Source organism: Aspergillus pseudodeflectus (genome assembly GCF_044049435.1).
Source record: "Aspergillus pseudodeflectus strain CBS 756.74 chromosome Unknown BJX68scaffold_29, whole genome shotgun sequence".
NCBI lineage: Eukaryota > Fungi > Ascomycota > Eurotiomycetes > Eurotiales > Aspergillaceae > Aspergillus > Aspergillus pseudodeflectus.
In genome coordinates this window covers 1-21,632 of record NW_027263805.1, presented here as the reverse complement: position 1 = coordinate 21,632, position 21,632 = coordinate 1, and the positions used below count along the sequence as shown (strand labels likewise).

The 21,632-nt window shown below is 50.6% G+C and overlaps 8 protein-coding genes across 8 annotated transcripts; 6 read left to right on the top strand and 2 right to left on the bottom strand.

The window, feature by feature from the left end:
* Positions 1-139: 139 nt before the first annotated feature.
* On the top strand, positions 140-1,709 carry BJX68DRAFT_276493 (Zn(II)2Cys6 transcription factor; the record flags this gene model as incomplete). Its single annotated transcript, XM_071048108.1, has 4 exons — positions 140-356; positions 402-745; positions 796-933; positions 980-1,709. The coding sequence occupies 4 exons, from the start codon at positions 140-142 to the stop codon at positions 1,628-1,630; spliced, it is 1,350 nt and encodes a 449-aa protein (XP_070897595.1). The 3' UTR covers positions 1,631-1,709.
* A 1,954-nt stretch (positions 1,710-3,663) lies between these two features.
* BJX68DRAFT_239735 (GPI inositol-deacylase) lies at positions 3,664-7,927 on the top strand. The gene is made up of 6 exons (XM_071040583.1): positions 3,664-4,538; positions 4,615-5,464; positions 5,520-6,882; positions 6,930-7,095; positions 7,145-7,371; positions 7,426-7,927. Exons 1-6 carry the CDS (start codon positions 3,945-3,947, stop codon positions 7,658-7,660), a joined length of 3,435 nt encoding a protein of 1,144 aa, XP_070897594.1. The 5' UTR covers positions 3,664-3,944; the 3' UTR covers positions 7,661-7,927.
* A 12-nt stretch (positions 7,928-7,939) lies between these two features.
* On the top strand, positions 7,940-8,179 carry BJX68DRAFT_239734 (uncharacterized protein). Its single transcript, XM_071040582.1, has one exon. It carries the CDS (start codon positions 8,001-8,003, stop codon positions 8,172-8,174), a length of 174 nt encoding a protein of 57 aa, XP_070897593.1. The 5' UTR covers positions 7,940-8,000; the 3' UTR covers positions 8,175-8,179.
* A 712-nt stretch (positions 8,180-8,891) lies between these two features.
* Positions 8,892-10,545, top strand: BJX68DRAFT_276492 (sugar transporter family protein; the record flags this gene model as incomplete). The annotated part of the gene is made up of 4 exons (XM_071048107.1): positions 8,892-9,083; positions 9,133-9,807; positions 9,860-10,448; positions 10,496-10,545. 4 exons carry the CDS (start codon positions 8,892-8,894, stop codon positions 10,543-10,545), a joined length of 1,506 nt encoding a protein of 501 aa, XP_070897592.1.
* A 240-nt stretch (positions 10,546-10,785) lies between these two features.
* Positions 10,786-11,886, bottom strand: BJX68DRAFT_268132 (uncharacterized protein; the record flags this gene model as incomplete). The annotated part of the gene is made up of 4 exons (XM_071045996.1): positions 10,786-10,917; positions 11,002-11,661; positions 11,727-11,816; positions 11,878-11,886. 4 exons carry the CDS (start codon positions 11,884-11,886, stop codon positions 10,786-10,788), a joined length of 891 nt encoding a protein of 296 aa, XP_070897591.1.
* A 1,353-nt stretch (positions 11,887-13,239) lies between these two features.
* Positions 13,240-16,179, top strand: BJX68DRAFT_268131 (uncharacterized protein; the record flags this gene model as incomplete). The annotated part of the gene is made up of 4 exons (XM_071045995.1): positions 13,240-13,596; positions 13,656-14,523; positions 15,057-15,446; positions 15,479-16,179. The coding sequence occupies 4 exons, from the start codon at positions 13,240-13,242 to the stop codon at positions 16,177-16,179; spliced, it is 2,316 nt and encodes a 771-aa protein (XP_070897590.1).
* A 2,169-nt stretch (positions 16,180-18,348) lies between these two features.
* Positions 18,349-19,213, top strand: BJX68DRAFT_111123 (cytidine deaminase-like protein). The gene has a single exon (XM_071035917.1). The coding sequence runs from the start codon at positions 18,486-18,488 to the stop codon at positions 19,137-19,139; it is 654 nt and encodes a 217-aa protein (XP_070897589.1). The 5' UTR covers positions 18,349-18,485; the 3' UTR covers positions 19,140-19,213.
* A 170-nt stretch (positions 19,214-19,383) lies between these two features.
* Positions 19,384-19,923, bottom strand: BJX68DRAFT_268129 (3CxxC-type zinc finger protein; the record flags this gene model as incomplete). The annotated part of the gene is made up of 1 exon (XM_071045994.1): positions 19,384-19,923. The coding sequence occupies one exon, from the start codon at positions 19,921-19,923 to the stop codon at positions 19,384-19,386; it is 540 nt and encodes a 179-aa protein (XP_070897588.1).
* Between the last annotated feature and the right edge of the window lie 1,709 nt (positions 19,924-21,632).

Genomic DNA, 21,632 nt, shown 5'->3' with positions numbered 1-21,632 from the left:
GTGGCTCGGCTTCAGAGCACCCTCTGCTGACTCAGACCTCACAATGAGGTAGTTATGGCGCTCGTATTCAGGCAACAGGCTTTATGGTGTGAGACAGTATCACAGATTGTGGGCTGGTACACGTCTGACGACGGAGAAGATGGTCCAGAGAAGCACTGGCTGTTTGCTTTGCGTGAAACGAAGGGTCAAGTGCGATGAGAGGCTTCCAGATTGTATGAGGTGTGAAAGGTATGGAAAGAGCTGTCCAGGGTACGATCGAGGCTTCAAATTCGTTACAGCAAAGCCTTATCGCTCACAGCGCCGAGGGAAGCCGTCAGCTTCTCCTAAAGGGCGGAGTTGGACCGCCGCTATCCCTGGTAATGCTTTAGATGCTGAGTCTGAGAGAACTGGCGTGTGGACAGTCGGGCGTTTGTCGCTGGGATTGGGAGACCTGAATGTGACGCAGTGCCTCGACAAACTCACGGATGAAATCTCCCAACCATTTCCTACGACTTCAGGTTACGTGATCTCTCGGTGGTTCCTCCTTTTCCCTTCAATCTATGGACGAAACCGAACACTCGACTCTGCTATGAAAGCATTCGTTGCTCATCATATTGGCAATGTAACCTTAAACAAGCAGGCTATCCAGTATGCCAGGTCAACTTATGTGGAAGCATTAGGGAAACTCAGAAAGTCTCTAAATAACTCGTCTGAAGCTCTTTCTCCCGAGATATACTGCTCAGTTCTGATCTTATGCTTATATGAAGTGCGTACCCCACCTTCGACAATCCGTACCATGCTAAATTCTTCCTTCAGCTCTTTGCAGACACGGACCGTGGTGACGTCTGGATGAGTCATGCCAGAGCCTTGAGCCAACTGACAGAAGCTCGAGGACCATCACGTTATCAGACTGAACTTGACAGTATACTCCTCAAAGCCTCCCGTGGCCTTATTGTATGTTGCTCTTGTTCTCTAGTAGCAAAAGATTAACATTCTCAAGGTGATGTATTCGCTCTTCGGCGGGACAGAATGCATCTTTGCATCTGATGAGTGGCACTACGTAATGAAGCAGCAATGCAATCCTGGTCTGTCGTTCGAGTTAGGCAATCTCGTGGAAGAGTTCTTCACCTACTTCGCCCTTTCGCCCAACCTCGTTCACAAACTATATAGCCTCAAGAAGGCCGACTTCACCAATACGACGACCTTATCGAAACTCTCTTGTCTGCTCAAGGAAGCGCTCGAGTTCCAAGAAAATCTCGTTCTGTGGTACAACAAGTTTTGCCGTGCAACTCCGGTTCCCTATGAAGTGCCCTCATCTACAGGCGATCCCGTTTATCCGATTGTGCTCTGGTATTCCGACGTTAACAGCGCCACCATATACTGCAGTTACTACTCCTATATGGTTCTCATCCATGAGATTTTGAGAACATGCGGTCACCCCGGTGAACACGGATTCATGGTTGCTCATTTCCGAGATCAGATTTGCAAGTCGGTCGAATATACAGCGCAAGGGCTTCTTGGGCCCTTTCGGATGGGCTTTGCCTTGAGAGTCGCGTGGGAGGTTGCTGATACCGTAACCAAAAAATGGATCAGAGGATGCTTGAGGACCTTTTCTGAGTTCTATTCGGTCATGCGCGAGGAAAACTACTGATCCGATATTTGTCTGGTGTTTCCAGGGGGAAGCAAGGTAAAGCATTATAACCAAGCTCTGCTAAAACAAGGTAGTCTCAGGAAGGGCGGCCCATAGCGGCTCTGCAATTGTGCGGGCGACAATCAACAATACAACTACAATGATTTCCATCATCAGTTCAGCTCCACCCTTGAAATTCACATTTCCACTGACTCTTCCATACTTGCTTGGATACTCCGCAAGCAGAAAGTACGCTGCCCTCAATGTCAAAAACGGAAGCGACGCAAGGACTACTAGCACAGCCCTTTGTCCGGGGACGGAGAGCAATTTGTGGGATTTTGCCACCAGCCCAAGCACAACACACCACACGAGTGCAAGGGTGAGGACGAAGGCCACGATCCCCGCAAGCCCGATGATGGCACATGCACGGATATTGATGGTCCGTCCCACCAAAACGAGGATAATGGATATTATAGCCGGAAAGCGAAAAAAATGAAGGGTGAATCGTACATGGGTGGGATGTCTCGAGTTCCCAGGACCTGTCCGACCTGACTGTCCGCTGTGACCGCATCAGCAAACTTCATATAGCGAATCGTCAACAGATTGGCGGGTCGTACCTTCGAAGAAGAACAAGGCTGACTTCAAAAAGAAGAAATGAGAGCCCGATCCCTTGCAGAACAGTCTCGGCAACCAGGGTTGGCTTGGTTGGTTCAGGGCGAGAAATAAGCATGGCTGACCCGGCAATTCGGACTAGGGCTGCTGTCAGCTAGAACCCGGACGTGTGCAAGAGGAGTACTGACGCTGCGACACCATGCCTATCATCCCCCACCAGGAGTACGTGAAGCACCAACCGAAGCTTCGGGGTCTGTCGTGATGCCAGTATCGGCGTTCTTGGATGAACCTCACAACAAACTGGACGATATGGATGATTGAGAATATGGCAAGTTCCCAAACAGCGAAATTATAGTTATCCTCCAACATGTTGTTCAAATTGTGGTCGAATGGCAGGATGGGTTGAATGGTGTCCAAAATGATGTTTCTGAGATTCCCCAGATAATGTAGAGTAAGTGAAGAAAAGTCCTCAAACTCAAGAATGTCGAGGGCTTTTATAACCTTAAAGACTTTCTAAATCATCACACACGCCTCTGACCTGCTTGCAATAAGTGCTTCTCGTATTGTGGGCTTGTATATACTATAGCCTGCAAAGTGGAGACCTCGAGGTGAATGACCACATTGGGACTAGCGGTAGGCTTGGTCGCTCCAAGCCTCACGAGATACAGATCGGTGCAGATGAACTGAGATCTCATGCGATAGATCAGAACTTGCTCAAAGCTGTAAGCCCTTTGGCGTATAGATAGTGATATCGGATAAAGTTCAATGCCGCTCACCTACTTTTTTCCTCAATGACGTCCAATGGCATCAAGCATCTGGGAATATATAATTGCCATCGCGCTGACAGTCTTTCGACCAGTTTCCCAGCGCATTACCTAAACATGTTTCCGATGGGGATCATGTACTAGCTCTCATCCGGTTCACCTTTGAAGTGTAGAGAAACGCTATCATGATGAAACAGTTCAATTCTGTTCTCTGACTCTTCTGACTGTGTGTGACATGGCGGCTTCGCTGTAGTCAAGCAAGACAACTCAGGCTGAGGCTTCGCGCTTACTTTAAATCTAGAGCGATCTACATCCAATCGTGTAACTGGCGATGACGACGACATCAGTCCATATCAAAATCGAAGGAACTGAGAGTTTATACAGTTGGAGCTAGGCAACAGAGTACCCTAGTAACAATTGATTGCCCTCGCGGACAGACCGAGGACCTCTGTACTTAGGTTGCCGGGGGGTTTTAGATTGACCGCCCATTGAATTATCTAGAATACTCCCTTCTGAGCGGCTTGAAGCAGAAATATATAGAAACAGACGAAGCAGAAGCAATGTGGTGGCAGAGCGCCAAGCATCATCCGGCCGTGGCTCGTCCAACCAACTCAAGAAATTGCTCGAGATTTTGGCGGAATTACGCGTTCGGACGAGACGGCTGCTAGGGGCTAGCCACCTTGAATTTTCCCGGCTTCGACGACAAAGACAAGGACTCATAATCTGGGGATTCGCTGGCACTTGTTTTGTCCAATCGTTCAGCTCCGGCTGGCCAGTTGCTAATCAACCCCAGATCCAGTGCGCAAAGCGCATTCCTCTCGTTTCCCCTGTTCCCCTTGCCGCCTCTCGTCAGGAACCCGCCGCCCCCAAGGAATCCCTCTGCGACCACCAATTTCCCTTCTCGATCGCCCCCCTGCGTGTTGCGTGCTGGATGAGTACGACGGACTCAGTCTCTTCCAATGCACAGACGCTCGTCTGGCTCGCCTGCCGAGGACGACGCCGAAGAGCCCCTGGTTTCTCGACTCAGCGAACACAGCAATGGCCCCAATGCCTTCGATCCAACAGAGAAGTCGCGCCCTGAGGTAGTCAGAACCGGAACCAGCATCGAACTCCGTCGCGACACCAACGGGATTGCGACCCCTCGTTCAAGGAATTCGAGCACGTGGAGGACGCCTTCTTCCTTGACCACTGCCACCTGGACCACCCACGATCCCCGATATACGTCCGTAATGCCCTTGCCCTCTCAGCGCCTCTCCATTGAGGCCTCGCCCGACACACAACATCGGTCCCGGCTGTCTCGCCTCCGCAGTCCGTGGTCGTGCTCGATTCTGACGGCCCTGACTACCGTCCTCGCTTGCGTCTTCCTCTTCTCGATCTTCCGCTCCTTCTCCGCTCTCCAGACCGGAAGCGATGGCTGTGGGGTACCTGTGATGAGTCCGACCTTTCTTCGGATGGTGGGGTTTGATACGGAGCATACACGCTTTGCGAGCAAATATAATCTGTTCCTCTATAGAGAGGAAGGTGTTGACCCGTACAATCAGGAGAATTTGGGGGTGAGTGCTCCTCCCATATCTTTGGAGACGTGGTTCGGTCCCGGAGGTCAAGATACTGACTACCGTTGTGATCTAGTTGAATGGCGCCCCCATTTTATTTCTCCCCGGAAATGCAGGAAGTTACCGCCAGGTCCGATCCCTGGCCGCCGAAGCGTCGAGACATTATGCCCAGGTGGTGCAACATGATCAGGAACGACTGAAAGCCGGGACACGGAGCCTGGATTTTTTCATGATCGACTTCAATGAAGATATGGCAGCTTTTCATGGACAGACTCTGCTTGATCAAGCCGAGTACGTGAATGAAGCCGTGGCGTATATCCTTTCCCTATATCATGACCCACGACGGACACGAAGAGACCCTGACCTACCCGATCCGAGCTCTGTGATTCTCATCGGACATTCGATGGGCGGTATCGTCGCCCGAACCGCTCTGACAATGGCGAACTATCAAGAGAATTCGGTCAACACCATCGTTACCATGTCGGCGCCGCACGCCAAACCCCCAGTGTCGTTCGATTCGGACATCGTCCACACGTACAAGCAGATTAATGACTATTGGCGTGACGCTTATTCACAGACTTGGGCGAACAATAATCCTCTCTGGCATGTAACGCTGATTTCGATCGCCGGCGGCTCGCGCGATACCGTTGTTCCGTCCGACTACGCCAGCATCTCGTCTCTCGTGCCGGAGACTCACGGCTTCACCGTGTTCACATCCACAATACCCGACGTCTGGATAGGAGTGGACCATCTTTCCATCACATGGTGTGACCAGTTTCGAAAGGCTATCATCAAGTCTCTGTTTGAGGTGGTCGATGTGCGGCGAGCTAGTCAGACCAAACCGCGAGCCGAGCGAATGCGCATTTTCAAGAAATGGTACCTAACGGGATTGGAGTCTGTATCGGAAAGGGTGCTCCCACGAAATGGTAACAATCTCAATTCACCGTGCTTGTTAACATAACTAACTAATCTGTTAAACAGAACCGAGCACTTTGTTGACACTCGAAGATAATACCAACACGATTCTAGCTCAAGGCCAGCGACTCACCCTTCGCGAGCTCGGCCACCGTACGGGACCTAATGTCCATCTATTGCCTGTTCCTCCGCAAGGGGTGTCTGGGAAGAAGTTTACCCTTCTCACCGACCAGCGCCTGGACAGAACCGGAGAGCAAGGGAACCTGGAAGTTCTGTTTTGCAGCGTGTTCCCGCTGCATAATGGCAAGGCATCGACGGTGTTCTCCATGAATATGGACCTTGCAGACAGCACAGGCTCGACGCGTCTTGCCTGCAAGAATGCAGCGGTTGACGAGATCCACCTCCCTGCGTCTACGCGCACTTCAAAGAACGCCTACGACCGAGTTCGACCATTCTCTTATCTTCAGTATGACCTAGAGGATCTAGCTGAGCATCAGTTCGTGGCGGTTGTCGACAAAGCGCGTGTACCCACAAAAGGCTGGGTTATAGCGGAGTTCTCCGACAGCTCTGACGCCTTGATCAAAGCCCGTATCGGCCTAGGTGGGCTCTTGAGCGCCGGATTGAAAGTGCGACTGCCGGCTAACCGGCCTATGCTCACCGAGGTGAAGATCCCGGCCTTGTACTCCAGCTTACTGGACTACAAGCTCCGTTTTGTCCGCCACCGTCATGTGGGCGATCAGCCGGAACTTTTCTCTCCTCTCTTACGCCAGTCGATCCCCGATCCACACGAGTCAAAGTTCTTCGTCAATGTTGACAAGGTTAATGTGAACTTGCATGGCCTCGCGCCGTACATGCCTCCGCCCCTTCGTCAAGCAAGTCAGAATGGTGTTTCCTTCCAGTTGTGGACTGATCCGACCTGCGATTCTACGGTTGACATCACCCTCACTGTGGACATTACCAGCAGCTTGGGCGAGCTAGTGATGCGGTACAGAACCGTGTTTGCTGCTTTCCCCCTTCTCGTCGTGGCCCTTGTTCTTCGCAAGCAGTTTCAAGTATACGATGAAACGGGATTTTTCATCACGTTCGGCGAGGGCTTGGACAGTGCCCTGCGTTCTTCTATGCCGATCCTGCTGTTGGCGATGTCGCTTCTCGCATCTTCACTCGCCACCTCAACCACCATGCCGGCCGGAGATGATCCGTTCCATTGGACTACAAATTCGACCGAAACACCGATTGATTTCACGAAGAATGACCTTTTACTAGGCTCGCAGGACGCCTTCTTTTGGTTTCTCGTTCCGCTTTTCGGCCTCATCAGCGTGGGAGTGTGTGTTTTGCTGAGCTATGTCTCGCTACTCCTGCTGCAAATCTTGTCTTTCGTCTATGGCTTTTGGAATAGCAAGTCTGGATATATCAGACGTGATGATAAGGGGTAAGTTTGATATCAGTATTGATACGAAGACCTTGCTAATATTTTAGGTGCCTCCCCGTTTTTCCTGCCCCGTCCCCCAGAAGACGGCTGATCAAGATGGCTGTTCTCCTGGTTCTCGTCTCGACCGCGATTCCATACCAATTCGCCTACTTGGTGGCCTGCATTGTGCAGCTCGCCACGTGTGTGCGAGCGAAATGGCATGCCAAAGAGACCGTATGCTCCTCGAACCTCTCAAGTGAATTAATTGCGCTAACGTCAACAGAGATCCACCGCCCACTATAACTTTTCCAACTATGCACATTCGATATTCATTTTAATGCTCTGGGTTCTCCCCATTAATATTCTCGTTCTCCTGGTTTGGGCGCATAACCTTGTGGTACACTGGTTCATGCCATTCTCGTCGCACCATAACGTGCTGTCCATCATGCCATTCATCCTCCTTGTCGAGACTATGACTACTGGATCTATGGTGCCCAGAGTTACCACTCGGTACATATTCCGCCCTCTCTTACACATACATTGACTGACTCGAATACCAAATAGTCTCCGACACATTACATCAATCCTCTTCTTTTCCATCGCGACATATTCAGCGGTCTATGGAGTATCCTACGCCTACCTACTACACCACCTAGTCAACATTCTCGCCGGCTGGCTCGTCAGCATCTATCTCTTCCGCAGCGGCTTCTCGTTGCGTCGCTTCTGGAAGATTGTCGAAGGCGAAGAAGGAACTCCGAACAGCCCTGAAGCAGGAAGCCACACGAAGAAGAAGCCATGACGACCACGCCTTGTTTTACTTGTTTAGAGTTCTCTTTAGCCTTCTCTCTGCATTTCAGCTTTCCAGCACCTACCCGGAGTTCTCACTGGAGCGTGTTTGCATTAGTTTTTGCGCAGGGGCCAAGCTGCACAGAGCAGGCGCCCAGACTTGTTTTGCTTGACCGCGGGTGATTGGGGGCTTGGTTGTATATATGGTTTGATCTGGATATAGATGGCTGTACTAATTGTAGAGAGCGTGCATCACCTGAATACATAATGTTGATAATGGTATCTGGTTTGCAAGAAAGTCACCGTGGACATGACGATGTCACCCTGAAATTCGAGTCGGGGCTAAGCCAGAAATGGCAGGCCGCCAGAGTCAACAGGTCCAACTTGAAGTCACTCCGGAATCCGGAATAAACTTGCCTGAGCTTTTTGGTAAAAAAAATAAGGACTGTTGCCTTCTTCTCTTTCTCTGTATATGTTTCCTTTGCTTCTTCATTAGTCGCGATATTGTTTCATTCGTTCATGGTTAATCAACTCAATTCTCGGCACTTTCTTGTGTTCCCGAGTCAGTGCGGGCGAAGCTTTGTGTGGGAAAGCCAAGTCGAGACAAGAACGCTGGGCGTCTGGGCACATCCCCACTTCAACTCCGAATAATGACGAAAGCCAGAGGTTCTGTTTCTTGATAGTGTGCTCGTCCTCGTTTCAATCCTGATGATATGTTTTCCCCAACATGAAGCAGTGTGCTTAGTGGCCATTCTTGAGGCCGGCCGTGTGTTTTTCAAGCCCCAGAGTCCCGCCAGAGTGACATTCGGGGTTTATCTGGGTGGAGAACGATGGATCGTCATTTGTTCACGCGATGGAATTGAGTGGGAGCGTAGGAGCGCTCTTCCCCACCCCCAGTCTTGCCAGGACTTGGATTGTGGGCTGTGGAGAGAAATCCCCCCGTCCCCGAGGCCCAACCGGCCCTTGAGTCCAAACTCTCTCTCCCCCATCGGCCTTTCTCCGGTCCATTCCATCGTCCCATGCCTCCCTGAACCTGGTAGCTCGACAAAAGCCAACTTTCTAGGAAATTGATCGGCGGCCAACAGCGCCACTTGCATACAACTGGCTGCCAATCATGCGGGGCTCATCTCGTGCTTATTCCCCGGGTGACCGTATAAAGGGTCTCTCGCTCTTCCAGCTGCCCCTCCCTCGCGTCGTCTGATTTTCATTCCTTCCCTATTGTTCACGTCCCAGGATTGCCCACAATGGCTGAGTCGCAGGACAAGACCGCGGTTGGTCATGTTGAAGCTCCGGAGGAGCACAGACGTCTTACTTTGGGGACTTGCGCCCAGTACCTGAAGGAGAGACTACCCACACTGAAGCCGCCTATGCGCAAGGCGCCCAATCCCTTCAAGGCATTGGCTCTCTTGAACAGACAGCAATGGCTTTTCTTCTCGGTCAGATCACCAGCCACACCAATCACTCTGCAATATCTGATTATGACAGGTCGCTTTCTGGGGCTGGACCCTTGACGCATTTGACTTCTTCACCGTCTCCCTGACCACCTCCGAGTTGGCCAAGGAATTTGACAAGGAGATCAGCGATATCACCTGGGGAATCACTCTTGTACTCATGCTCCGTAGCGTCGGTGCGATAACCTTTGGAATCGCTTCCGATCGTTGGGGCCGAAAGTGGCCGTTTATCGTGAACAACCTCCTCTTCATTGCTCTTGAAATCGGTACTGGTTTCACACAGACTTACCAGCAATTCCTTGCTGTTCGTGCGCTCTTCGGTATCGCCATGGGTGGTCTATATGGTAATGCCGCTGCGACAGCGCTTGAGGACTGTCCCAAGGAAGCGCGCGGTATTATATCTGGATTGCTCCAGCAGGGGTACGCCTTCGGATACCTGCTGGCTACTGCATTTGCGCGCGCGTTGGTTGGGACGACCTCGCACGGATGGAGACCGTTTTACTGGTTTGCTGGTTGTCTGCCGGTGCTGGTGATCATCTTCCGTCTGTGCCTGCCCGAGACGAACGCGTACCGCGAGCGTCAAGCACTTCGTGCAGAGATGCCCGGAAATGTGACTTCTACTTTCCTCTCAGAGGGTAAAGTAGCCCTCAGGCGGCACTGGATTATCCTCATCTACCTCGTCCTCCTCATGGCCGGCTTCAACTTCATGGTATGCTCTCCCTCTCCCCGTAACATCTCAAAAGCCAGACTAACCCCCGCAGTCGCACGGCTCCCAAGACCTCTACCCGACAATGCTCGAACGCCAATTCCAGTTCTCCCGCAACGCCGTAACAGTCACTCAGGTCGTCGCCAACCTCGGCGCCCTAACCGGCGGAACCCTCTGCGGCTGGGCGTCTCAAATCTTCGGCCGCCGCTTCTCCATAATCTTCATCAGTGTCATTGGCGGCGCCCTGCTCTACCCCTACACATTCGTCACAAACGAGCGCGTCATGGCCGCCGCCTTCTTCGAGCAATTCTGCGTCCAGGGCGCCTGGGGCGTCATCCCCATCCACCTAATGGAACTCGCCCCGGGCTCAATCCGCACATTCACCGTAGGCACGGCATACCAACTGGGAAATCTCGTCTCGTCAGCGAGCTCAACAATCGAGTCGACGATCGGCGAGCGGTTCCCGCTTCCGCCGACGGAGGAGGGCCAGGCGAGGTATGAGTATGGGAAGGTGATTTGCATCTTCATGGGCTGTGTCTTTGCGTATACAATTATCATTACGCTCTTAGGCCCCGAGAGGCTTGGGAGGGACTTTGATGTTGCCCATGATGGCGATGTTAGGGAGGTTGTGCAGGAGAGGCAGGGTGGGGACGCGAGTCATCTTGAGAAGGGGACGACTACACATGCTCAGGTTTAGACCTTCACTGCCTTCCCGAGTATACTCGTTATGGAATGGGGTAGAGTATGTGCTATGTGATGTTATGTTATATGATACGATATGTAAGGAACAAACCTGGAGGTTTTATTAGTATTCTCTCTAGTTCGCTAACGGTGATAATAATAACGCACACTAATATAAGATTCTAAAAAAAAAACCTTGCAAGATCTATGTCCCAAAATGAACACAGACCAGGTTAATAAAACCAATAATTAGACACACATTATGTCTATCCTCCCTGGCAGATGCTTGAGCCGTTGAGGTCAAACACTGTCTCTACGCCGCTTCTCTTCGTCCTCGTCCTTCTGGCTCTCGCCACTACCCTCCTCTTTGCTATCCTCACCCTCGACCAACCGCCTTCTCCTCTCAACGACCCTCCGCAACCTAATTATCGCCTATCTCACCAGTTAGCTTCAAACCAACCCTACATTATTTCTTGGAATCAATGCAGGGGGAAATGAATAGTAAGGGAAACGAACCGTCTCCCGAAGTCTAATCCAAAGTTGCGGATCCATCCACCCCATCGGCTTTGGGCGGGTCCTACTGAACCAAGGATCCGACATCAATTCCGTTACTGTTGCCAGGGCCTCTTCGACAGTCTGGTCATCGTTGATATGCAGGTCAAAGTAGCGACAGAGCTCACGGGCGCTGCGTTCCTCGGACTCGAAGGTTCTGGACGTGGTGGTGGTAGTGGGAGTGCTGGAAGGTGAGGTAGTAGTGGCAGGCGCTGAGGCACTTGCGGTAGGTGTTTGCGAAGCAGATGCATCCAACGGGGGTGCGTCTGGAGCTGGGGCACTTTTTGAGATCGGTGCCTTCGCGGGTGCAGTCGATGAAGACTCGGCTGGAGGTTGATCAGAGTGCTGCGTAGATAACGGCGTCGCTGCCGAAGCAGGGTCAGCTGCTGCAGAAGCCGACAGAGAAGCGGCCACAGAAGCAGGGGCAGACTCCAAAGTTGAAGCAGTTGTAAGGAAGGGAGTAGAAGGGAGTGGTGAAGCAGGAGATGATGTGGTTGTCGTGTGAGGAGACACGCTCATCCTCTTAGAGCTGACGTTCGTTGTATCGGGTTCCGGTTCCGATCCATGGTGCTCATTTGGCGGGCTTGGGGATCGTATCGGGGCGTTGCCTTTGTCTTCGCCTTCCTGGAGATGGAGGAGGAGAGGTTAGCTGTGTACTAGTTGTTGAGTCTCTTGAAACTGAGACTTACGGCATCAACTCCAGATGCGGAGTGCTCATCCGGTGGACTTTGGGACCGTTCTGGGGCTTTGCCCTTGTCTTGATCTTCGTTATTCTGGGGCTAGAGGAGGAGAGGTTAGTTGTGTACTAGGTATCAAGGAAGACGGTGAAAAGAGCTGTACCGCGTTCATTTGGGACGTAAATCTCGAAAGTGATATGGTAAAGTCTAGCTTTATAATAACGAGAGGACGTGGATCGATAGCTAAGCTTTTAAGAGATGCGAGTGAGTATTATCGTGGGAATATGAGAGCTGTGTCTCTGTTCTATCCGTGTATCCAGGGGCAGTTCCTACTCTGGGCGAGAGAGGAAGGAGGGCCTCAGACGGGTGGACTCTCCGCTACCTGCCAGGTCTTTCGAGGAGAGATTATCATCGCCGCAGTGCGAGCAGAACAAGTAACTGCTAGTAGTACTACAACTATACTTGTCGAATAGGCTTTTTGATACCGCCTTCCATTTCCTTCAGTCTAGTTTACTGTAAGAGTATCGAAGCAAGACTTGTATCCTTTAAGGGTTAAAGCTGGTTTAACTGACTACCTCATATTGGCCGCCGTGGTAGACTGACTACGGATGGAAGAAACTTTTTTGAGGACGTCTCGCTCTTGCTAGTACTAACGAAAGGCGAGAAGAAGGTGTCTGTTCTTTATCTCATAACCGCTTCTACTTCAGCTAGTTTATACGGGTAGGAGATATTTCATCATATGGAACTGCGTCTATTGTTCTTCTCCCGTCCATTTATCTGAGTTCACCTAACGTATTAACTTTTTCTCTTGGCAACCATTATCCTTTCTCTTTTCCTCCAAAACAAAGCCTCTTTTCGACCTCCCTCATTGCGGCGCCGTCCACAATATCCGTGCTCATAGTTTACAAAATCTCAACCAAGACTGACGTGGTTTCTTACATTCTCCCTAAGCCATACGTCTTTGTCGTCTTCCTGCTATGAAGAAAGTGTTGGCGTCTGTGTTGTTGTGTTACTTCTCCATTCAGGAGATATCTTCTATAGATACCCTGCACTTCTAGGCTTCCCAGGGCGTGTAGCGCTTGTTATTGAGTCACTCAGCCTTAAAGAAAGCGCTATTAGCTTTCTGGTACTCTATCATGTTGCAGTATCGACTGAGTAGTTAATCTGAATAGTCCAAGTTTTATCACAACACTCAGAATCATCCTGTCAACCGGTGGGAAAATTGGACCACAGTTTCCACGTCCCTTGAGCAGATTTGCGGTCAAATGAGCGAAGGTGAACGCAGACCTTCAGCAGCAAATATCTACCCAATTTGGCGTATGTAAAGTTTTCCTTCTTCATGGGATTCACAGCAGCGCTCAGCTTGACTTCTCTCTCAGCCCTCCCCATCCTCCAAATCCAGCTGGTCATCGGGTCTTATTCGCACGCCTCTTCTCATCTCCTTATTTCGTCTCCCCCTCCTCGACTCCTTCCTACTCCTCCTATTACCTATAGCCCTTCTCAAGCCAGAAAACACATCACCACAATGAGGCTCTTCCCCTTGTTGTGCGGATGTGTCTTGTCTTCTGCTGCTCAATACGTGGCAGCGGAGGACAGCTCGACCCTTCCCTCTATCCAGATATCGAACCAATCCCTGACTACTTCCCATCTGCCTTCTATCCTCGGTTTCGAAGTCATCGTCGTGGTAATGACTGGCATTGCAATTAGTACCCTCGACAGCGGTGTTGATCACAAGGGTTTTAAGACTTACGATTGCACCACTTACACTACGGTCGTTACTCACACTTACACTCGTCCCAGAAGCTCGACTATGATGACCACGCATACCGAATTGTCAGAGCCTATTCCCACTACTGGTGGCCTGGGTATCGGAATCACCAGCGTCAGTGACAGCGGTTCGAGTAGCACTAGAAGCGTCAGTACCAGCATCACAACCGGCAGCGGCACCGAGAATACCAGTACAGAAACTGGCCCAGAGACGAGTGGTTCCCTCTTCCAGAGTCGTCGGTCCTTAGCACACCCGAGAGCGTTACTTCATCTCCCGATTCACTGGCGTCGCTGACCCCAACTACCACGACCTCTAACCTCAATGGACATGGTTCTCCAGTTACTACCTCGAATACCCCGGGCTTTGCCACGAATAATCCGTTCCCTGGCGCGATTCTGACGACTACTACTGATGAACATGGCAATATAATCACCGTCCTGAATAGTGCTACTCAGACCACGGCCGCCCCCGTTCCCGATTTCATTACCACAACTGATGCTGAGGGCAACATCATCCCCGTTTCGAACTGTATCGAGCTCACTTCTTGCATTCCCTGGCAAACTCTCTCAAAAGATGCCATCTCATTCAGCATGTCCGCCATCTCTTCCGAGTTTCGCAAGCTCCTGCCAACGTTCAGCTCTTGGGAGATAAATCCGGAGCCGCCCCTTCAGACAAGCATCATCAATGGTGTGCAGGGAGTCGAACATCGTATTGAAGACCTTGTCAAGAGACTCGGTGGGGAAAGTCTTCCCAAGTGTCCAGAGAGCAAGCGAGGTCTCTTTGATAGCCTGTTCGACATCGCTGCTAATGCTATGGACACTATTATCAGCGCCTTGAACTGCATTACGAGCAATACAGAGAGCCTGAAGAAGGAAATCAAGGGCATAGATATTGAAGCTGTCAAGAATCTCCTTCCCAGGTTGATTTCACTCGATGACAAGCCAACATCGACGACAAGCCCAACGGTCACTTACAGCACCCGTTCAAGTGTCTCCTCATCGTCTTGCACATCGACAACGGCATACCAGGTCATAATCCTCTGTGAGCCAAGCTCGATCACCTCCGTTGGCCAGAAAATTGGAACCAAAACGTGCCCGATGACGACAAGCGTTACAACAGCCGATTGCTCTGCCACAGATACTACCATTACTATCACTAGTACTGCGACTCCGACTGAGACTGCATGCGCACAGGAGTCATGCGCTGGCGGATCATGTCTGCTGGAGATGGAAAATGGGTGACAATTAGCCCTATCGACTGCGCAAAAGTTCCAACCGTTACTGTCGGCGGTTTGCCCTCTGCAACTCGTCGCCCGGATCACACTGTTCCACCAAGAGTGACTCGCAGGGTTTATATCAAGCATGATAATGGTGAAAATCCCTCGAATTCCCTTCCTTCGCTTTCTGCACAAGGTAGCGAGTTGACCGAGCATCTCAAAGATCTTGCAGGACGACTAACCATAGAGGGGAAATGGTTGAGCCATAAGAATGGCGACACAACAGGAAAATGGTACCCATTCGCCAACGAGAAGACAGCCGCGGGAGTTACTGGTCTGTTTGGATGCACCTAGATAGTTATCGTCTCGAAGCATGGAGTGTACCTCTCGCATATTTACGAGGATCCGGTCTTCGTTCAGAAAACCAAGTTAGGGTTTCTTCGGCCGACGACTGACAATGTCTTTCGCGAGGCTTCGTTCAGCGCATTAGTCAACGGTGACCTCGAATCTTATGAGCTTGAACCACTCAACACCCTCATCGGAACGACGGAAAACCCCAGCCCACTACACTATATCCTGCAACCAAAGATCTTCGCTGTCACACCTTTCAAACACGGCGGAATCGGTCCACTTATGTACGCGAAACGGATTGAGTGGTTGTCCGACCAGCTTCACAATTACCTTTATCCTGACGGCTCCGGCCAATATGACCAGAAGCCCGAGTCGATTCCCTATAAGATCGCCCTCGGTACCTCGCCGAGAACCCTGAAAGCCTTTCAGAAAAGATCATCTTGGAGGCCACACAACTCGACCACTATGAGCAATCCGAAGGCCATCTCTCTGCTATAGGTCGTTGCCGGCTGTGGGTCAATGGGAAAGAAACTGTTACGTGGGAGTTTTCTTCTCAGGGCTCTGTCAACGCTGTTGGCCATGGCTTGAACGTACTTAGGGCTCGTGATGGCCATTACGCAGGCATATGCCCTGTCTCCACGCTTTCATCGACGCAGACTTCCACCACGTTTACTACGACTACAAAGCAGCCTTCTGCATCGTTCACAACAGCAAGTCAGTCCCCAACTACAACATCAGCCACCGAGACCGCCACAGGCGCAGTTCCTCTACCAGACGACCCCGGCCTAATCGGAAAGCCCCAATGCTATGAACACTCCGACTCCGCCCCAGCAACAATCGACGCACCCACTGTCCAGACCCTATCTGACAAATGCTTCGATGGCACAACCATCCCCGCCGAGAAGCTCTCCCTCGGCGGTCCCGGAGAGCCCAGTTCTCTCTCCTGGACTGTCGACAACTACTTCACCGAAATCAAATTCGATCCACGGTGTGAGGGTCCAGCGCAGAACCCGCAGTATCCTATGGTGGGATATGATTGTCAGAGTATTATCAGGGAGAATTTCGCGTTGAAGTCTTGTGTGACGAAGAATGGGCCTGGGGGCAGTTTGAGGTTTGGTTGTTTGATTTAAAATTCGTATGTTAAGGGGGGTGGTTGATTTTGGACTTTGAATATTATCACAAGGAAAGAACTCCATGGATTGCGTTGGAGAGTACAAGGTGCTGAGATGTTGGGTTCGAAATTTTGTTTAATGTCCGAGTCTACTTGACGTACCCTATGTAGCAGGATAGCTGAAATGGAATATTTCTCCAAATCAAGACTCACGCTGATGGCTTTACCGGATGAATGCCTATTTCAGACCAGCAGGGGGATAACGTGCACCCCGATCGCATGTCGAAACACCCCCGAGGCTCATGATTTTAAGGTACTCTGAATACATATCAGGCCAGGTAGAAGAGCATCGACTATCTCTGGGAAAGCAACGATGAGGAAATGGCAGCATAAGGCAACGTAAAGCTCTCTCGGGCACTGCAAGCAGACGCAGCCTTCTATGATAGAGGAGGTATGGCAACCCTTTTTCTCGTAAATCGAACTGTCGATCCATCGGGTCGAACCTGGTATTAATTCGGGTTCTCAGCAAGGTCCTTCGAACGAAGTAGTCGGGGTTGATTTGGGGTCTTCTGAGTGTTTAGCCGTCGCGTCTGTTCTTGTATGGATCGTCCTTTGAAGGCGTATTACGCGTAGGTATTGTAGCAAAGAAGAGTATAGAAAGGACGGCTCTTCTGTTGATGCAGTAAATTGCACACGTTGGATAATCAGCTCGAATCTAATTTGTCCATGGTCGTTGTCGGGTTTCTCTGTCGAAGGTTGTAGAGCGAAGCAAATAGGTAGACCTTCTTTCTTCCTACACAGACTGTTACGGATGTCAGAATCCTGGAATGCAAAGAGAACGTACTTAGTCTTCGGCTGTGTTGCTAGACACTCTCTGGCTGCTCTGGTTTCGCTGTCTCGATAGCCATTCGCTGTCCGCTGGCACCTTCTTGAGCAATAAACATAGGTGTGGGAAGGTGTTCGTAAGGCTGCTAGAGTTTAAGTGATGACGCAGCAGGCACACTCTGATGTACAATGACCATAGACTTTCCGGGGACGCTTCGCGTGCTGTTTGCGAGGCTCATACTTGTGCAACACGTACTCGTGGAGAAGCTTCTCGCAGCACCCACACTCCCGTGCACAGCATCCACCTCTATCAGAGCACTCTTGGCGTTGAATATACCAGAAGGCGACCGCCCATTCTTATCATAAGGTATCCTTCAATACATAGACGTGGTCATTTCTTTCTGGAGTTTGCGGAACTCAGCCCGTAACATGCGGAGTTCCTGGTCTCGTTCTTCATCGCTGAGGCTGGATTTGGATGCGTATCTGGCGTTTAGAGACTTGCGCGGATGCAGGTTGTATATGTAGATTTGATCGCCGCCTTCCTGGCTGAGCTGGCGCTCACCTTGCAGGATGGCGTAACACCTTTCGAGTTTGGACATGTGCCATTCAACCCACTCTCGGCCACGTTTGTGGTGTCCTTCTGGGAGGAGTCGGACTTTGAGCCCGTTCCACCATATTTGCGCACGGTACTTGAGGTCTTCAGTCTGCCCGCCTGTTTTAAGCACCCTCCTCTCGGTAATTGCGTACAGGGTCATACCGAGAGGTTGCTATCAAGTTGACCTCGGAGTGTCGTCGAAAAAAAAAAAAAAAAAAGAATCAAGTTAGTGAAGGGATGAAAAAGAAACGGAAGTATGACGGGAGGAAATAAAAAAGAGACAGAAGAGGAAGGAAGATGGGAAGAAGATCCTAGTTCCACAGTCATACGGACTACCCCGCACGTTGAATTGGCTCCAGCCAAAGAAGTGTGATGTTGTAAGTTGCGCATTGTATGAAAGCAAAATATCTTCGTGGCCCTTAAAGCAATAATAATAAGGATACCAGTAGTGGTATGGAAGTAAACTCGGAGTTAACTCGGGGGCACCACCCCTGGCAGGGTCAACCACAGGAGCTATACTATTTTCACGAACAGTTGCTTTGGTGGACCCAGTAGCACGAATGTGATACAAAGCCCGCTAAGAGTACATGCGCATATATGGAGTACTGCATCAATCGGACTGTGGGGATGGAGGAGGCTGTCAAAGTCAAGGCATGCTTCGGAGATCCCCGAAGCTGGCCGGGCCCGAACCCAACGCCGATAAGCGATTGTTTATCGTTTATAAAGATCATTGACAAGCGCTAGAAATTGGAGAAGTCTAGATAAGATCTGGAGTTCCCACGTGGCTTACGACCATTTATACTTCTCCAGCTCTCACTCCACTATTGATCCTCCGACAACCGACAAGCACAACCCGTCTTCAGATCCTCAACATCGAGAAGCCGGAACTCACGGCGAGAAGCAGGATGACCGACGCTCTAGCGCTCCATCCCCCTACAACCCTCCTCGATGCCCTGTGCACCTGCATCACCGAGAAAATCCATCCCCTCTCCGCGCCCGCCGTCGGCGCCGGCTCAAAGCTCTTTGGCGCCGCAATTCTCCTAAAATCCGATCTCAGCGTCGTCTACGCTGACACAAATCAGGAGCGGGGATCCCCGCTCTGGCACGGTGAAACATGGACACTCAAGCAGTTCTTCGAGATCCCCGCTGATCAACGACCCGACGTGAAAGACTGCTTGTTTCTCACAACACACGAGCCATGCTCGTTGTGTCTGTCGGCAATTCTGTGGAGTGGATTCGACAACTTCATTTATATGTATACGTATGAAGAGACGCATTATGTATTTGAGTGCCATGGAGATTTGGATATCTTCAACGACGTGTTCAATGTGCGTGAGGGGGAGGTTGCGAGGCAGGCGAGCTTGGATGGAAAACAAGGACAGGTTAGGCCGCAGTATAAACTCAGGAGCGAGCGGTTGGTTGCGTTGAGCTTTGCGGAGATTTTGGCGGCTATTGAGGATAAGGAGAAGCAGGCGGAATATGCGGCGAAGGTGGAAGCTGTGAAAAAGAGTTATGGCAGGCTTTCCGAGGCGTATAGGAGGAACATGGGCGTTGAATGATAGAGTATTGACTATAGCTGAGGGGAACACCAATCTGGTAGAATCAAGTGAAGATAAATCTTCTACTAATTAGCGTGTACGTAAAATTTTGTTTGTTTGTCTGTAGAAACAGTCTAGCTTGACTCAATACATATGTCCTCCCAATGGACAGCATACGTCCGGTTCAGAAAAGTCCAACTGAACGGTACATACATACATACAATGTCCAGCGTGAAGTCTAGTCCAGGAAGTTTAATCCAGAAACCTAAACCGAAATGTGAGTCCAGCTGGAGTCCCCCTCCGACTTGTCTTCCTCCTTCCTACCCCTACCCAACGCTGTACAATGTCCCGCCTTGCACCCCTCACACAGCTTGCTAATATGTGGTCCCTTACCATTCCCCTTCCTATACGAAGGCACCTCCATATGCTTGCATCCACTCCACGTTTCCAAACGATAGACAATGCGCTCCGCATAACACCCCTCATCCAACTTGGGCTTCCAAACCCAATGGCACAGCTTGCAGCGCTGGTGATAGACCCGAACGTTGTACTTCTCGTCGCGATATAGGCGGATAGTGATTGCGATTTTTTTGCTGGTCCAGACGTTCTTGCGGCCGTCGTTGGGGCATTTAAGGTTGTGGCATGTGAACTTGCCCATGATGTTTGTGTCGTAGGACTTGATGCAGCCTTCGTCCGTGTTGTTGGGGTTGAAGGTGAATTTGAGCGGCGGGGTTGAGGATTCGAGTGCGGCTGAGGCGGCGGGATGGAGCGATGGTCTCATCGAGTTGGTCTTTGGGCGCAGCATTTTGAGAAGATTGCTTTGCAAGTAGAGTGGTTTGTTTTTGTTGGTGTTGTAGTGGTGGTGGTGATGAGAGGAGAAAGGTCGGTAGATAGATGAGCTTCCCAGCTGAGATGGTGGTGGGTGACAGAGGGAAGAGAGGAAGAGGAAGAGAAAGGGAAAGAGAAGGGAAGGAAGGACGATTGGGAAAAGTGGTGAAATCTCTTTCACAATAGAATGCAGTGTGCATAGGTCTTTCAAGCCATTGAGGGAATTTGTAAATAAAGCCCGGATGATAATTTGAGCCTGCATGAGTTGAGCAGACTGCCCGTTTTTGCCACCGGCCTAGCTATCTGTGGCATCGTTAGCATGTCTTTGCGGATCCCAGCAGTGAAAAGATTGCTTAGGCTTCCTGTGTTGATATCATGTACTCAAAGATTCTTGCTGCTGGTGGAAGGAACACCGGCAGATACAACACCTCACTTCTCCAGGCTCGGGTAATAACCTGGATGCAACCGCACGCTTTCATCCCCCTTCCATTTCGTGGCGGTTGATCCCTGACACCCTGGCTGATTTCTTGCTTCTGGGGAATCTTCTACTTGGATCGCGCATGTAGCCGAAATCTCCATCATTAACATCAAGACCAGGGCGCTCAGTTAAAGCATCAAACCAAAAGGCCTGCAACCATCGGTCATCTTGGAGGAAGACAAGTCCTCCAGTAAAGTCTGGATTTCCCCCACCATGTCCTCGAGGAACGAGTCATCGATCTCTGAGCGAGAGGTCACTAATTGCTGCGAAGCTTCATGCGTAACTTCTTGAGATGTTCCCGAGCTGACTGCTTCTGGGACCACGGCTTCGATATCTTATATCTGGGATACCCAGAATATATGAGAGGGGCTGCCGTTCGCCATCTACTATGCGTGAAGGACCTAATTAATACTGCTTCCCGCATCTGAGACCGAGCGTCACGAGTGCTGCGAAATCTGTTCTAGCATGTTGATCTGTGACCGCAATAGATGAGCAAGAGACTCGGGTGCTGTGCCCTGTTGGTCTCCCGTGGCGGCGTACACGCAATTAATCTCACGATCCAAGCACTTCAAACAAGAAGGCTTGTCGCTATTACACTGCCTATAACTTAGCAATTGAAGTGCAAACTCGGTGGATAAACGTACCTTTGCTCTCCGCCGGCGGCATTCATGGGATCGTCTCCCGGTCACTGAGGACATGCTTCCCCATCGTTGAGCAGAAGATGAGAATGTTCCATATTACAAATCCAAATATGAGAGATTGAGCAGGAATTGGACTCAGAAACAGTGCCCCACACAGCAGGAAGGAACTCATCTTCCGCCGAGATGACGTAATCCACTTTAAATATGTTAACGTAATTCCCGGGTCGTCCGATCATCCCGGGTCATCCGATCACCCATCAAAAATATAGATACTTGTCGAACTTGAAGCTATTCCCAACAACGCAATTCTTAATATTTTTAATTAAACTAAGTTTGACGGCGATTAGGACACCCAGTTCGAATATGGCCCTGTATACCACATTCACTACACCTTGGTGGCGCACGTTTTCGGGCTCCAGAAGCGAGCGGAGTAGAACTACTAGGACCTCCTTCATCCACATTTAATTGCTCATTTCTCAACGTAATTAGGTCCCTTGCCTCTTGCACTTGTAGACCAGCTATAGGACTCATTTGCCGTTTAGATCGACCTTTTTTTTGCTGTTGAAT